This window comes from Phalacrocorax carbo, chromosome 3 (genome assembly GCF_963921805.1).
Source record: "Phalacrocorax carbo chromosome 3, bPhaCar2.1, whole genome shotgun sequence".
In the NCBI taxonomy this organism is placed as follows: Eukaryota; Metazoa; Chordata; class Aves; order Suliformes; family Phalacrocoracidae; genus Phalacrocorax; species Phalacrocorax carbo.
Window position 1 is genome coordinate 54663957 of NC_087515.1, and position 16875 is coordinate 54680831.

At 42.5% G+C, this 16875-nt stretch overlaps 1 protein-coding gene and 1 long non-coding RNA gene across 2 annotated transcripts; both read right to left on the reverse strand.

Annotated features, from left to right (window-relative positions):
* Positions 1-938: 938 nt before the first annotated feature.
* Positions 939-2201, reverse strand: MAS1 (MAS1 proto-oncogene, G protein-coupled receptor). The gene has a single exon (XM_009512472.2). It carries the CDS (start codon positions 2199-2201, stop codon positions 1212-1214), a length of 990 nt encoding a protein of 329 aa, XP_009510767.1. The 3' UTR covers positions 939-1211.
* An 8296-nt stretch (positions 2202-10497) lies between these two features.
* Positions 10498-15049, reverse strand: LOC135312854 (uncharacterized). The gene is made up of 3 exons (XR_010372474.1): positions 14810-15049; positions 12619-12818; positions 10498-10773 (listed from the first exon to the last, which is right to left on the reverse strand). It is a non-coding gene; the product is annotated as an uncharacterized LOC135312854 (long non-coding RNA).
* Between the last annotated feature and the right edge of the window lie 1826 nt (positions 15050-16875).

Consider the following 16875-nt stretch of genomic DNA (forward strand, 5'->3'; position numbering starts at 1 on the left):
CCTCTTTGAAAGTACCACAGCTCTCTGACTGCCCAGACCCACCACACTCTGTGTCTGTGTGATAAACCTGACCTCGCCCGATCCCCTCATTGCTCTTTTCTTCTGTGCTCTGCAGCTTGGCTATACTTGGGCAAGTGGCCCTGGGAATTAAACTCCTCAAAATACCAGCCCCAGTACCCTGGCATACAACAGAAGGATGCAGTCAGCTGGAACGGTGTGGCTGGGGTGTAGCCCCAGTCATGCATTGTGTGAGGCACCTTTCTTTTTTTCTATTCATCCAAAATCAATTGTTATAAAACAGAAAGACCACACAGGGAGTATATGTTCTCCAGAGAACAGCTAAGTACTGAATAAACAGCTGGGACAGCAAGTGTTGGGACTGACTTTCTCAAAGACTCCTTGAATAACTAAACCTACAGGAACACTGGCATTTTGGGGATAAGCCAGCCCCACCCTTTAGAATTAGCACAAAAGCCCTCTGTGAGTTGACAACATCCCTATGTTGCCAGCTAGTCCTGTGTGTCAGGTACCGAATTATCCAAGAACCCAGAGAAATGTTGATGTCACTGGAAATTATGCAACATATACTTTGAAAAGAGTTAGCCCCTTAACCACAGAGGAACTCGACTGTTTAGTGTATACTTAAATGTCTTGCTAGACCAGAGCTACACTGTATGTTTGTGGGTATGTATGGGGGCTTACTCTCATACGTGGATTTCTTCCTCTGTTCCCCCAGGGGAGCAGCTCTTTTGCGCACTTAAACAAGCTGGAAACAGTTGAAACTAAATCCCAGTATATAACGTAAATCCTGCATTTAGTGGGTTTGACTTTTAAAAATGCAAATACACACAGGCCCTGATGACTTCAATAGCATTTATGGGTGCTCAGTGCTTGTATAAATGTCACACTATTTATAACATATTTCTGTGTCCTTTTTTTATATTCTCTGTTGGCCTGTCTCTTTTCCACTGTGGTATCTTTGACTGACATAGTCACATCAGGATGTAGCATGTGTTTGAATAATTAAGAAAATACAAATAAAAGTTATCTTTATTCTAGTCCATATTTTTCCATTGCTTACCCACCAAAGATAACAGTACTATTTCACCACTGCTTTTTCATTCTATGGAAGAAAAATGCTTTTAGTTTTGCAGTGGTTTACTAAACCTTCCAAGCCCAATTATTTGCCCCTAGAGTTTCCCCCCTAAGCTTTAGAAAATTGTTTCAGCTATATCCAAACTCATGCCAACTTCCTGGCTTCTTGGCCGCAACCCATCCGCAAGTGCTCTACTAAGAACCACTTTGAGGCTCTCCTTGAACCTCTTCTTCTTGCTGCTTCCTACGAAGAAGTAAACAAGGGGGTTGATGCTACTGTTAACGGTGGAGAGAACAACGGTGACATGGTTCTGCTGGCTGAGCAAAGACGACCAGTGGTGGTAATTCAGAAGATACAACAGCCTCATAGGCATGGCAAAGATGAGGAAGACAATGACTGTGGCCACAATGATGATGTAGAGCTTTGATGAATGAGGTCTCAGGGAGTTACGATGAATCCTGATAACCAAGATCAGGCTGGACAGAATCATTAGAGGAATGAAGATCATGAAAGTCAGGATCCATGTGAAGATGAGCAGTGCTTGGCAATGGTTGCCATCATCAAATTGGTCCTTCGTTGGATCATCTTTGCATGTTAAGTATTCGGCTACTGTCATCAGAAAAGACAGAGTCCACAGAATTGCACACACAATTGCCGATTGGTGCTGTGACCGGTGGCATCGGTACCAGATGGGGTAAACAATAGACAGACACCTCTCAATACTGATGGCTGTCAGGAGATAGAGACCAGTATTATATCCAAGAAGGAAGACAATAGATAGTGTGGTGGTTATGTAATAGTAAAAACCATAGGCGAATCCAAAACCAGCAATGTACTCAATGGACAGAATAAATGTACAAAGCAGTAAGGAGATGTCAGCAATGGAGAGGTGTGTGATGTACGCAGTGAATGGGTTTCTTTTGATCTGGAAGCAGAGGCACCAGAGGACAATTCCATTTTCACAAAAACCCAGGAAGGAGATGATCATAATTACCCAAAGTGGGGTCAATATCTCCCAGACCCTTTCCTGTGTAGAAATGTTTCTGTGCATTGAGATGTTCTCTGTGCCTTCGCTGGGATGAAGCGTTATGTTTGACTCATCCATGGGGAAAGCTCAAGTTTGGATAGCACAGCTCTTCCTTCTGTAAATATGTATAAAAATATACTGTGAGCATTGTGTGCTCCTCCCCTCCCCTTTTTCTTTCTGTTTTGTGGACCCTAATTTTCTGGTCATATCTGAAAGCCTCAGCAAAAGGAAAACCAGCTTTGGTATACTGATGCTAGCTGAAACCCAGTTGGAACTACTCTTGGCAATGTTAAAGATTGCTAAACCCATCATGCTAGCAGAAATCCTGAGCTTTCTTCTCTGTGGGGTTCAGCATATGAGTGCTAAACCACAGCTAAAGAGATACCCTCAAAGAGCTCTTGGATAAGCAATGTCTCCGTCACATTGCAAAGTTTTATGATATAGTGGTCACAGATAGCATTGGTGGTTCTTGTTAGAGGCCTAGGTTGTTCCCAGACAGGTCTTTTCAGCTCCTGTTGAAGCTAATTACATTAATTTTAAGTTAAACATACATATTTCAAGTGAATTTGGCTGATAAGTTTTTTGTTTAAAAAAAAAAAACCAACATCTCTTTTCCAGGAAGGGCTTTAATTAAGTAAGTAAAAATAACGTGTAGTTACTCAGCGTTGTATTCCCTCCAAGTACAGAGGTGGAGGGAAAGCAAAATGGCACTGTTGTGAGACATTCATTTTTGACAGCTTTAAGTGTCATCTATCATAGCATAACATAATTTAACCATGTTTACACACTTGAACCCTTAGCACAACTGCAACATCCTGCAAACATTACAAATCCAACCCATCACAAGGAGAAGTAGTTGTTCAGGTTCCCTGCCATTGTTGTAATGGTTGTAACTGTTAATTTGCTGAGTTATGGAACAAATTCTCCTTATGTATGTCTTCTTTTAGCTCATCACAGAGAATTAGCAGCACTGGCTTCAGCTGATTTTCATATGAATATTTCATACCCCCTTCCCTGTTAACTTTCTGGCTGCCCCTGTGATCACAGAGAGTCACACTCAGGACCCTTGCTGATTTACTGGTGTTAACAGGGATTAACTCTTGGCAGTAAGCTTGCCCAGCTGACTTGGTTCATCCATATAAGCAGCCTTTTTCATTAACATGCCATAATGGGAATTTACCCATATCCTCAAGCAGTTAAGAACACCAAATGCAAAGTAAAGAAGTCTTACTGTGTCTAACTTTTGCAATTATTATTTAAACAGAGCTGTTCACCCCAGTCATAAATTTTCTCCCCTGGGTTTCCTGGGTTCAAAACAGCTTCTCAAGACACATTATCATATCACAGTGTAAAAAAAAGCATTCAGTAAACAACCTGGGAAGCCGAAGGGCTTGCTGGCATTTAAACCTGCACAAAAATGTTAATGACCATCCCACCTGGATGTTGACCATGCCACTGTCTGAGACTCAGTCAGAGGGAACAAACAACATAGCTGGAAACATGGTAGAAAAGTGAGTGTGAATGCAACAAGTAAACGCAGTGACCAGAGTGAGTGGCAAGCCTCCCAAAAGCAGTGTTCTGCAAAAACTGCTGAGGGAAGGTGCTCAAACACTGTGCTGCTGGAAGTATAGTAAAGCTTCACAGGAGAAATGGAGAGGAGAAGCCATCTACTTCAAGTGTTAAAACAAATAGGAAAGGGGAAAAAAGAACAGTATTAAAAGACTCAAGACAGTTCTTCATTCATATGCCTGTATAAATGGGGTATTTCTGTCTGGAGAGTAAAACAAAGAGGAAAAAGTTCTGGACTTACTAAGGTCATTCCCACATGAGAGCATTCAGAGATGAGAATGGAAAGAGTGGTCTTCTTCCAGATACATCCATGGTGTGTTCAGATTTCCCTGAAGCTCTTGAAGAACTTCCTTGAGGATGCTGAAGGTTACCTTCTCCAACCATTTGCCTTTGCTAAGGAGGGGGAGCAAATAGTTACTCCGATCATGACTCCCTCAAAAAGAAGTGTTCAGTCCTCCCATTGCTCCAAATGTCTGAGGCATGCCAAGCAAAGGGCCCCAGGCTCATCATCTGAGGCTGTGCTTCAAATGGCATCACTCAGTAACTGGCAAGTCATCTAGCTGAAAGCCTGGGAGTTAACTCTTGTGGGAACTGAAGGGCAGTATATGGAAAGTTGTCCTGAGCTGCGACAATACCGAGAGACGTAGTTTAAACAAACAAACTTGAAGTGAGTAGGAAATCTATTTGGGGATGATAAGATCTGAAGAAGGAAAAATCTCAGAACTGTCCCACCAAATACCATCTAAAATAATACAAGTTAATTCGTAAATTTGTCTTACATTTTTTAATATTAAAAAAAAAAAAAAAAGCAAGAAAGACAGAGAGGGAGATTGAAAGATGAAAGAAAGAAAGAGAAAAAAGATAGAGGTGAGAAAAAAGAAAGAGAAGGAAATAGGAAGAAGTCAAAGAAAAAGGGAAGGAAGGGAGGAAGGAAGGAAAACTAATTCACAGAACAAAGAAAATAGAAAGAAAGAAACCACAGAACAAAGAAAAATAACCGCATCATACATCCAATCCTCTTGGTAAAAACTGTATCTTGAGATTATTCTACCAAAAAACCACAGCCATGCAAACTGAAAATCTGTTCTTGAGATTTAAACAGTCCCCCCTGAAAAGTTCAAACAGGCCTAGGAGCAGATAAACTCTTTGAAAAGTCCCCTGAGGATGTCCCCTGCTTTTGCCCCAAGTATTAGGTTGTTTTTATATTCAGATATTAGCAGAACAAACATTCTTAGCCAAAAAAGGAGAGAGTTTGCTTGGTCTTCTCCTTTAGATGTTTCACTAAAAGTACCAAATCCCCAAACGGGAGAAACTACTAACTAATGTGAGAAATAAATGACCCCAAAGGGAGGGTCAGAATAAAGTTAGGAAAGAAACAGAGTGAAATAAGAACAACTTCTAATTGCTTTTGTTGGCTTAAGCTGTAATTCACCCTACATTCAATAGCTATGAGAGCAAAAATTTCAAGCTACCTATGAAAAAGAAAAAAACCACCTGTTTCCTTTCCCATAAAATGAGATATGCATATGAGTAATGAGAAGGGTCATTGTAGGAACATGTTAACATTTCAAGATTGACCGGGTACCTGGGTTCATAGCCCACTCAGTCTGCTGCACAAACACGATCCAAAACTGAGGATGCCCTGGCCCCCATGGCTCCATGGGGGGATGGTTTGTGACACCTCTCTCTCACACGCACACAGCCCCTCCTTCGTGTCTGGTCCATGGGGCACCATCAGTCATCACCCACACGGCCAGGGCAGCAGAGTGAAACCTGGTCTTGAGGAGAATAGATCACAAACACAGCTTATCCTTGGTGAATTCAGGAGTAACAGGAAGGTTGAATGGCACAGGGGGACCCCTAGCCTGCTGACCATTGGAGTGTTTTTATCAGAAGCTGCCAAGAGATGCAGTGGCTATTTCTGAATCAGTTTAGCTACTCAGATATTGAACAAGGGGACTACAATAACAAAGCATGGAACCCAAACAGATCTTGGGACTAGAAATTACTGTTGAAAATAAAGGCATGACAGACAATATAGATACTCTGCTAATTTCAATCTAAACTGAATATACAGCAAGATGTGACATGAATGATAATTTAACCTAAAAAATTTCTCTCATACACTAACCTGGTGGGACAGAGCAGCCTTACGGTGGATGTAAATTGAACATACTAATACTTTCAAATATCCTGTATGTGCAAAGCTAGCAGTATTACCTTTTTATCATTCTGCTTTGAGCCCTTGAATAATTTCATGTTCTTATATCTCCAATTCCTGGCAGCAGAAGGCAGCCTGCAAAGAACTCACAATTCATTCATTAAACAAAACTCAACAACCTAGGATATATAAACCAAATTAGAGGGGTTTATGTGGTTGATAAAGGTGCCAAACTACAAAAGATCCTCTGTGTACCTGTGAGTCAGACCTCCTAATTATATACTTACATGAGGCATGACAAAAATCCCTAAGGGATGAGCTTTGGCAGCACTTTCAGGCAGTGCAAATTTCCTGATGGTCATTCAGTCATTACCACATTACAACTGAAATTCATTCCATAGTTATTCAGCTGAAACAAAGGTTGGGAGTTGGGCTTAGGTTTCAGAGGAGTGTGGATAGAAGAGCTGGGCTCAAACAACTAACAGAGGGCTGAGGGGCACGCTGGAAAACTGAGGGGTTGTAAGATGGCCAAAGACCAAACAGAGGGCTTGAGGGAGCCATGGAGAGCACACAGAGGACTCTGGGGCACACTGGGGACAAGAGTATGGGTCCTAAATGTCTTAAGATCCATTAAGGCTCACAGATACTAGAAAAGCCAGAATGACTTATGGTCACTCCTCAATAGGTGATATGAGAATAAAGTTAAAGTAGGAGTTAGACTTAGGGTTAAGGTTACCCTAACCCAAAACCCACCACAAAACTTGTTAGACACCTTTTATCCTACTCATACCAGCCATCATCCTAGCATATACCCAGTTCCCTAGAGTGGTAATTTGTGGATTGTGTTTTATAGGTAACAGGTGAGAGAGCTGCATTAATTGTTGGCTTCTGCAAAGCAAGGTGAAAGTACATGTCACCAGCTAGTTTTGAGGCCAGCAGGGATCAACTGTTCATGATTAAAAGTAAGGTTATGGTAGGAGTTAAGATTCAAGAAAAGAGAAGATAAAGACTAAGAAGACTATGTCAGAATCAGGGTTAGACCGAAGACTCCTTGGTGGCTGTTCAGTTGTTATAAGGCCAGTTGTAAAATCCTGTTAATAGCAATCATAGGATTGTGTTTTTATGAGAACAGTATGGAACAGCAGGCTCCAAAAGCAAGGATTACTGCTTAATACTGAAATCCTACTGAGAGATTTTGTCAACTCAAGTTGGTAGGGGTGAATTAATCATATTTTTTTCTCGGTGGTTAAGACCTGCTGCATGTTGTTTATGAAGGTGGATTTAGGGCCTGTGGCAGAGGGTCTGAAAACCAGGTGTACTCTGAGAACCTTTGAAGCACCTTATCTGAGGTAAGAATAAGGAGGCTAGTGAGAGATGGGCAGTTTACGGTTACTGTTGGAACCATACAGGCCCCTAAAATAGTTTGGTAAAGCTATTTTCAGATTACTTTTCTATTCCTTCAGAGTCAGAGACGTTTTTGGATCATTCATGTGTTTTAGGTTCCGCTCTGAAATGGCTGATGAGAAAAGGGTAGTTAATAGCAGATAGAAAGCTTGGGGTAGACAGGCCTAGAAACGGTGTGCCCAGCTCTGGAAATCTCTGGAAGCAAAGTGAGGTGTCTGGCCCATTACCACGTTGCCCAGACTGGTGGCAGGTTAGAGGAATTGTTTACATGTAACTTCACAGGCTGACTGTCATGTGAGCACGGGAGGATCTAGAGATGTTCCCACTCCTGACTTGAGCCACACCTTCTTTTTTCCCACCTGCACGGCTCCGGGTGGCATGCCAGGGCTCGGCACTCGGGGCGATGCCACGCGGCAGGAGGAGCAGAGCTCCAGCTCCGCAGCGCCAGGGTGCGGTGCGTGCTGCCCGGGCACGTTTCTGCCAGGGGGGAGGACAACTCCAGGCTGACTCCACTTGTGCAACCTCACAACCAGAGGGAAAATTGGGTATGTGTTCCTGCTCTCTGCCTGTCTCCCACCAAGTCACGGGGAGGGGGAACCTGGGCCTCAGTGAAATACAGAGCGGCTGTCATCTTTCTTCACAAACTAGCCTCACATCCTTCTGTACTCTGATCCACTCTTGGTTAAGCTTCACCTAAGTGTTTGGTCATTAGCAGTCAGTCCCCTGCAAAGCCTCACCAACGTTTTGTTCCCTATACCCCTCTTCATGAGAAATCGCCGTGAGTCCTTCACAAAACCTTGCTTAATCAGACAGCTCCTATCTTCAGCCATGCTGAATGCAAGATCTCCTCTATCCTTGGGTTTGAGAGGCTCTTCAAGTGTCTGCAGACCCACCCTTTAGCTCTAACATGCATAGCAGGTGGCAGCTCTTACCTTGAGGACAGTGGGGTCTGTCCCCAGCGGAAATCTACCCTTTCTAAAATCATTTTGAGTCTTATTTCCCTCTTGCGCCAATCACCAACGGCACAAACGTTAGCACCAAAACCAGCATCATCACACATCAGAAGGGAAAATACACTGCACCTGCCTGCTGGCAGCCCCGCCAGCTACCAAGCATTAGGGCCACCACTGCTATACAGTGTAAGGCAATACAGGAAACAGTATTTTCATTCTACACTTTCATTTTATATGTGTAAGACAATACAGGAAACCACTGGGGAGAGAATAGGATAAGAACAGAAGTAATAACTTGGCATGTATGATTAACTAGTGTAGACAGTTTAGACCATTTTAGCTTTAGTTGTGCAAAGCAGAAGTTACGGGATTAGAAAATATGAGAGATGCGTGACAGAGATGAGTCACAGCTTTCCATCATAAAAGGTTGGAAGGAAAAGTTTGAGTGCCAAGTAGCCAGTAAATTTAGCTTTTACTTTGTTTAGGTTGAGATAAGATGGTATGGTTATACCCAGTTATCTCATATAGATTTGTATTACTGGTAAAGATCATGTAAGAAGGGTTTGGTACCATGCTGCTCGCTCCTTCAACCTCTGGTTTTATTGGAGATTCCATTCAACAGATATCCAAATCCTTCTTGAAACAGAGATGCTGGTCAGATTAAGTTATTTGAAGTGCCTGACCTGGTAAGAAAGACTGCCCTGCAATAATCCTTACTCATGATTGTACTAATCTGCCTGTCTTCTTTTTTTTATCCCTGTTTTAATTTTTATTCTGTATCACATATTCATCATCTACATGCATTTCCAACCTATCACAGAAGTTAGCTATTATTCTTTATTTGCTCTCTGCACTGGATGAATAGGTGGCTAAGTAAAATCCTTGGTGGTGGTTACTGTGAAACCCTAGTCTCTTTGATTGGGTTCACTGAACACTCATGATATTTCAGCTGAAGTCTGGTGGTCCACCTATCTCCCTGCACTCTGCTGCTACACACAAGAGAAATAGCTATGGTGCTGAGGATCCCTTGTAGTGGGAAATTATTTAAAAGAATGATAACTGCTGTATGGAGGCACCAGTACTTCAAAACATTGAGGTAGGCGACATAGGAATTGTCAGCCTTTTCTGAGCACTCTTTGGACTCAGCCAGGATATGTCTGTGATTCCTTAGCGCAACACCTTTACAAGTCATATAATGGGATGCTTGCAAATGTAACTACTGTGTATGGATGTAATTAGGTAATAAGCAGTAAAAAACAAGAGTTTTGTGGCGACATGACTGAAAGAGCTGTGTATTGCTATACAATGCTGGGATTTAATAAAGGAATTTCCATCTGTACTGTGAAAGTGGTTTAAAAGCCCATGGATTAATTTAGTATTTTCAAACCAAAATTTCATTGTGGATATCACATTGCTTCTGCAGGGAAGCTGTAGCCCAGTTTTCTCATGTCTCATTTCTCCTTTATTGGACTGAACCTCCCACAGTGCACCACGGAATAAGACTTTGTAATACAATCCTCTTTTCTCTTGCTGTCCAATTGAGAGCCTGACTGACAGAGATGAACCAGAGCACAGTGCATCAAAACATCGTTTCAGAAGGGAAATACTTCCTTCTACTTTAGGATTTTCCCAAAATGTTGAATTTTTAACATGTTTCAAGTAGCCAAACATTTTCCTTTGAGTAAAGTTTTTCTATTGTTTTTAAAACACTTCTAATACTAGTCTCTCTTCAAACACAAAATATAGACTCAGAGATAATTCGTATTTTTCAAGGTCATCTAACTTGAACACAAGTGCAAAATAAGCTCATGCAGTAGGTTTTCTGCATAAAGCCAGGTCACTGAATGAAAACACTGAACTGTGTGTCTGTTCTATAAAGCATATATACCTGGAGTGGGTCTAGAATCCTAAAACATCAAAAAAAGCCATTCTGATTTCTGCAAAAGGATATTTTTAAAGTGTAGCAAGAGTAGAACATGATTCTGAGGGCAGAAATCATGAGGCCTGTGTTTACTCTGTCTCAGACTTCTTTATCCTCATCAAAATTCCTCCTCTGCAAAATGGGAGTAACATGGGAACACTGGGAGGATAACTTCAAATCTGTGAGATGCTTAGCTGGCATAGTACTATAAATACGATAAATAAATACTATAAATATTAAAAATACAAGGAATTCACATACTACTTCAACCTCACTAACACAGTAAGAACAGAGTTTAATTCTATTACAGTAAAAACAAGTGCTCTTGGCTTTTTTTATTTTTCCACCTTTTCCAACTTTCTCCTTATAGCTGTGACAGAAATTGGACAAGATGCTCAGCTGTGGTAAGTCATCACAAAGCCATGGAAATCAGTGTTAGTGAACCAGGTAACAATTCGGCTCCTGCACATGAATAAAGGCTGCTCTTGAGGACTCCAAGTTGAGGAGTTCTAGCTCCCACAGTGATGTGGTACATCTTGCCAAAGCTTCAGCATGAACATCTATATTGGGTGTGTTTGCTTCCAAAAACAGTATTGACCTGTCTTCTTATATTCGTAGGTTGGTTTGGTAACAGTATTTGCTCTGCAGAGTTGAGATAACACAAAACCAGTTAGGTAGTCAACAACTACTGAATTGCAGCTGGAGATAAAGAAACTAAAGTTCTGTATTTTTTATAAATACCACTGCTTCTTCCTACATCAAAACGTCGGGTTCCTACTTCCTCTGAGGTGGAGAAGTTAAAGACACCACCACATTCTCCCTACCCTTAACAAGGACTTCCAGCAACTAAAATGTGTGCAGGCTCACTTGAAGTCTCAGTCTTTTGTTAATAAAAATATTTTCCTCAGAATTTAGATGCTCCAGGGACTATTGCTGCCTCTATTTCCTGCTGAACACATTTTCTAGGACTATGGTTTTTTCTTCCTTTTTGTGCTTTCCCTTTATCTTTTGATGTCAGGGTCACATGATTTTTCTTGCCCTATAAGCAACACACCAGCATGTCTGTGTGGCTCTTGGCCATGCAATACCTGCTGCTGGCCACAGTGAGCCAGCTGCAGGAAGGGCTTCAGGGCATGTCCCAGGTGGGCAGTCATGTCTGCCTGTGCACCTGCGGTGGGATGGAGTGGGGCTGAGCTGGCTGTGCAGAGGAGAACCAGGGTAGCACAGAAATATTCAGGTTGCCACCAGCCCCCTAGCCAACACAGTCCCAGTAAAAACCACAGGATATAGCCCTATCAAGGAAGTGCTTAACTGCACTGTAACTGCTCACAAGGCACTTAGGTTAATAAGCTAAAAGGTTGGCAGCTCTATATCATCTGTCCTGTTTCTCTCCCTCACTGTCCTATATTTTTCCCTCCCAGTTCCTGGCCTAATCTTTTAATACCTGTTGTGGTTTACGTGCACCCACGTTCCCACTGATAGGAATAGACATTCTTATTTAGGAGCAGAGTTTACACACGTGACTCAAGGCACACTTAATACCCATAACAGATTGAGTTTTCTCCACCTACGCTGTCATGCGGACTGTTCTGCTGTGGTACAAAGAAATCAGAGTCTGATCTGAGATATATTCTCAGCAAAGCTATTTCCTTAGTACTCCTCCAAGTATGGATTGATGGAAAGAGATAATGAGGTGTCAGTCACAGAGCTAGACAGCGCCTCCTCATCAGACTGTATGTGTCAATACTCCAGATGACTGTATGGTATATAATATGCATAATGTTTATACACATACACATATCTTGCCAAAATTAAACTCACTACTCTCCTGGGTGAATTAAGGCTTGGTTTCTGGTGTTGTTTTTCTGGGGACAAGGATGGGGGAAGGAAGAATAGGTAAGAGACTAGAATATAGTTGATAGTGTAGAAACCATATTAGTTAGAAGAAAAAAGCAGGTAAAGAGATTAATAAAATAACTGGGAGGACTGCATCTCTTTCTTTCACTGGGAAGTTTCTGAGACATTGTGATGGCTGAGGACCAAAACCAGAGCTGTGTTTTGACACTGCTTAGAGATTGAGTGCCATCCTTCAGAGCTGCCAGGTGACTCGAGGGACATAGTCCTGAAACAGGCACTGTAGGGGTGATAGGCTGTCCCCTCCTTTTCAGATAAATTATATACTGGAATTAGTAGGGGAGGAGCAGAAGTGGAAAAGCACAGAGCAAGGAAATTACCTCAAAGGGGTCAACCACCAGCAGATCACCACCATTCTGGGCCAACAGAACCCTGTTGGTCCTGCAGACAAGGTGCAGATGTCCAGCACCAGTGCAGAGCATCCTTGGTGTGTGCTACCTGCCCTGCCTGCTACCACATGGTGCCTTGGTGCAGGGGACCATGCAGGTGGATAAATTTCTGAAGCTGGTGCTTAAGGGCCTACCAGCAGTCATACCCCTGAACAGTCATGATGAGGCAGGTCATGGCACTCACCCTCTCCTTCCTCCATATGCTGGCAATGATCTCTGTGTGATAGGGAGCTCCAGAAGAGCCATGCAGGACAACGAGGCAGTGGTGTTCATCCTTCATGTGGCAGACAAGTCACTGAAGTCGGTGTCTCTTGGATCATGACCATCGGTTTGATGACTGGCACCATGACAGAGGAGGCAATATGGGAGGATGCTGGCCAGAACCTGTAAACAGGCATTTTTTGTTCCTGTCACTGTGATAGTCTCCATGTGCATCTCCTAATCGTGTTTTGGTAGAGTTAAAACAGTACAGAATTTGTGAGCCCAGCAACAGGGAATGAGCCCCAGGCTATAGGGTGCTTCCTGATGCCAGCTAACTAGCTTTACAGGGGTTTCTGGCATCTTCTTAGCTACTTAAGCAAGCTGGTATGTGTACCTGAGGATGGGATCAGGGTGGAGCCTCTGAACACAAAGGCTTTGTGTGATATACAAAACACTAACTCTTCTGAAAGGCAAGATCAATGTGCACGCATGGCTTAAATCACATCACCTAAATTTAAGCCTGTGTTCAGGTGCTTTATTCAATCAAGGCTTAAATGCTTCAGTATTCTCATTTTCATCAGCTGGGAAGAAACAGCTGAGGGGGTGGCACTGTCTGCCCCATAATTGCAAATGCAAATCTTTCTTGTGATGATCATTAAACTGTAGGTGTGGGTTTCCTGAAGACATGTCGTGCCAGGCAAAACAAGGCCAGGCTTTTCAAGCATTCATCCCCTTGTGTCAGTTGGTGAAACAGACTTCCCCGGTGGAAACATGTGATTGAGTAAGCCTAATTACACCTTCTGGCTTCCAAGAACAGGCCTTTATGTTAATGCAATAGGAGATACATTCTCTGCCCTAATTCACAACTAAGAGCAGTCCCCAACTGCGGTAACCAGCACGATCTTCCAGTACTCATATTTTCAATTGTTCCTCACATATCTCAATTACACCCTTTTATCACAAGCAGATCAGCCCCTTGTATTGCTCTCATACACGGCTGTTGTATCACCATGAGGTGAATGACATGTTTGTACTCTGAAAAGCCTTTCTTTCCATACAAAATGTTGCATAAGAGTCAAAGTCCTTCTGGAATAGGCACAGGTGGCCCCTCCCTTCTAGGGTCATTTCTTTCTCATATGCCAAAGCCAAGCTGTTTCTCTCGAATGAGGATTTGGAAACACTTCTGGGGAAAGGAGGGGAAACATTTCCTTTTTGGGCCTCTGCCCTGGTCCCTTCTACTCTTGGATAACTTCACAATCTGATGGATGTAGAAGCCAGAGATGCCCTCTTGGGGCTAGGCAAAGGCCTGGGCTGCCAAATCATCTGTTTGACAGCTGATTTGAAAACAAACAAACCTTAAAATAGTATTTCTGCCATTGCATTGACTTCAAACTTTCAGCCTTGTGTTGAATTGGACCAAGCAAAAGGACAAGAATAAGCAGTGCTAAAATGACTGTTATGCCTCCTTTGTCCTCCATATTACTCCAACGTCCATAGCTTTTATTTTTGCCTTTATGCCTCTTTCTTGACTTTTTTTTTTTTCACTCTGCCCTTTCTCTCATCACTCATGTGCTCTGCAGCTCTCCCTTGAGATGTTAACTTCCTTCTTGTGACCACTTGAAGTACCTACCAGACAAGGCTCGAGAGATGGGGAAAATGAAAAGAGAAGAATGATGGAAATAAAAAAAACTCTAAGGAAAAAAGCCATGTGACCTTTCCTTTACTTCAGTGCAGACAGAGCCCTCAGAGCACAAATAAAACTAGTATGGAGAGTGTGTATCTTCAGTATTTCCCTGTGACATCCTGTCATTGCGTTTCTACCAAGCAGGTCTCCACACTCAGTCTAATGATATCCTGGTTCATGCCCATCTGGTGTCATACCACCAGCAATAAAAGCTCTTTTCTCTCTACACGCTCATTCCAAAATGACCCACTGACTCCAGGGGCCGCCTTCACCCCCTCTTACAATGTGCTCCTTCTACCTCAGACAGAATATTTATTTTTGTCCGATTGTTTACATGAAGTCTTTTTTTGGTACAGGTCTTCCAGGACACAGACATACACATGAAACAAGGAATCTCAGAAGTTTCTTCACTTTCCTAATTTAGGCAGAAAAGAAAACCTTCTCTTTCATCTTAACCCTTTAGATTCACTGAGCATTGAGGAAATGTTACATTTTTGGAGGCTTTGTGCTGTCCCTGCAGTTACGAAGTCAACCCTGGAGCGTGTCCAAGCGCATGCGGTGACCTGCCTCAGCTTTGCCTTTAGCTCTTCCTCCCCCACAGCTCATCTACAGACCATGGGACATCACTAATCCTCTTGGCGAAAAAGTCGTGAGCTGGATTAGCTGGGGTTCCCCTCGCCATGAGCATGGTGGCTGCCACTGAATGTGTGCAATTCTTCACGTGCACAAACCATTTCCTGCAAAAATTAGCATGCTGGCATTATTCAAGATAAAATTAATTATTTTTAAGCATGTATCTTAAACATTTTCATTACCGCAGCAGCTGCCATCAAAACCTTCAGCAAAGCTCACCCCTTGGTTTGACTGGGAACAGGACCCAGCCTGAGACTTGCTTGAATCTTGACTTATATTTTTGTTCTGAAAAACTGAGGAAGACTGCCTGTGAAGCACATTTTTTCCCTCCAGATAGGAAATGACATGGTTATTTATGTCAGACATTAGCTAAAAGTGTCAGAGCACCTTGGCCTGGCTGACAAGATCATATCAACTCTAGCATGATAGTGCATCTGTGCTGGAAACTGATCTGGTAGTCAGAGAACCGTGGTTTCTGGACAAGCTGGGAGAAGAATGGGCAGAAAATCCTGAAAACTTTTAGGAAGGAATACTTCTTAAATATGGAGGGTTTTTTTAATGTAATAACAAGAAATTGGGCTTTGGAAAGTAAGAGCTCCCTTCTAGTTCTGCATTCCCACTTACTTCAGCACATTAATGATCTCACTTCAGTTTAGTGAAAAAAAAAAATCAGTATATTCTCCTTTGCATCTGCTCTTGGGAATTCTGGATTTGAGTGCTGTGTCTGCAGTGCTGGTACTAATACAGTCTGCTTATTTAACTTTAATCTAGTTCATTAATATTTCTCGGACTTCCCATTCCTGTATGACCAGTGGAGCCTTCAGTATCCCATTTGCTTCGTTTTGCAAGTCTTGCAAGCAAAAGAGTTGACTGAGAAAGAAGGCAGCCATCTCCTGAGATTCCCTGGAGACCAGAGCGGCCGTAAACAATTGCAATAGCAACTGCACGCCCTTGTGCCTGCAGTTCCTTCTTCAAGGGAGCCAAAAAAGCATGTGAGGCTGCCACAAGAATCATGTTCTGCCCCAGCAAGGATGACATGGGGATGGCAGGTGTGGGCACTGTAAGCAAAAAACAAGAGTCTTAGCAAACGCCTCCTGGCCTATTTTGCTTACGAAAGGAGAAAAGTAATTTGAATTGTAATACTGGTTGGCTTATTCTTTTAAATCAATGACATCTAGTACTCAATTTTTTCTGAGTCTTTTTAATTAATGGCGCATACAAAGAAGTATTTAAACAGCCTAAAGAGTTTTTGCCATTTCATTCAAAACTCAGAGATCAAATGCACGACAATAAAGACGTAATCGCAAACTTAAGATCTTTTTTTTCCCCCCCCAGTTTTCACAGTCTAATTTTTAAAGAGCGATGGTAGGGTTTTGTGCTTATTTATATACTTTTAAAATGCCCAGGCATTCCCTGTTAGCTCTGAAAGCAGGCTGATAAGGTGGTGCTTTGCCTTTGTTGACAGGAGATAACCCAGGACACTCTAGGGAAGGTCAGGGTGACAGAGCTGAGTACCCAGCCCTTCCTCACAACAGGCGTATTGAGGCAAGGAGGCACAGCCTCAGGGACCGCAAGCCTATAAAACAAACAAGCTCTCCCCTTTTCTGCTGGATATAGAGAACGATTGAAATCAGCACACCAGAACTGGAGGTCTCAGTGTTGCACCCCCGGTTAGATCCTTGGAGACAAATTACAACGAAGCTCATGACTTGTGGAAAATGTAGGCCCTCATCCCACAAAGCATTGAACATTATCGGGTGTTATTACCATAAACAGGGTAAAAGATGCTTGGTATTTTGTGCTTGGTACTTTTACTTGGTACTTTTTTTCCAAGCCTATATAAATATCAGCAAACTACACTAGACAGCAAAAGGCGCAAGATACTGTGAGTTATGTATATATATACTTGTGTATATTTATGTA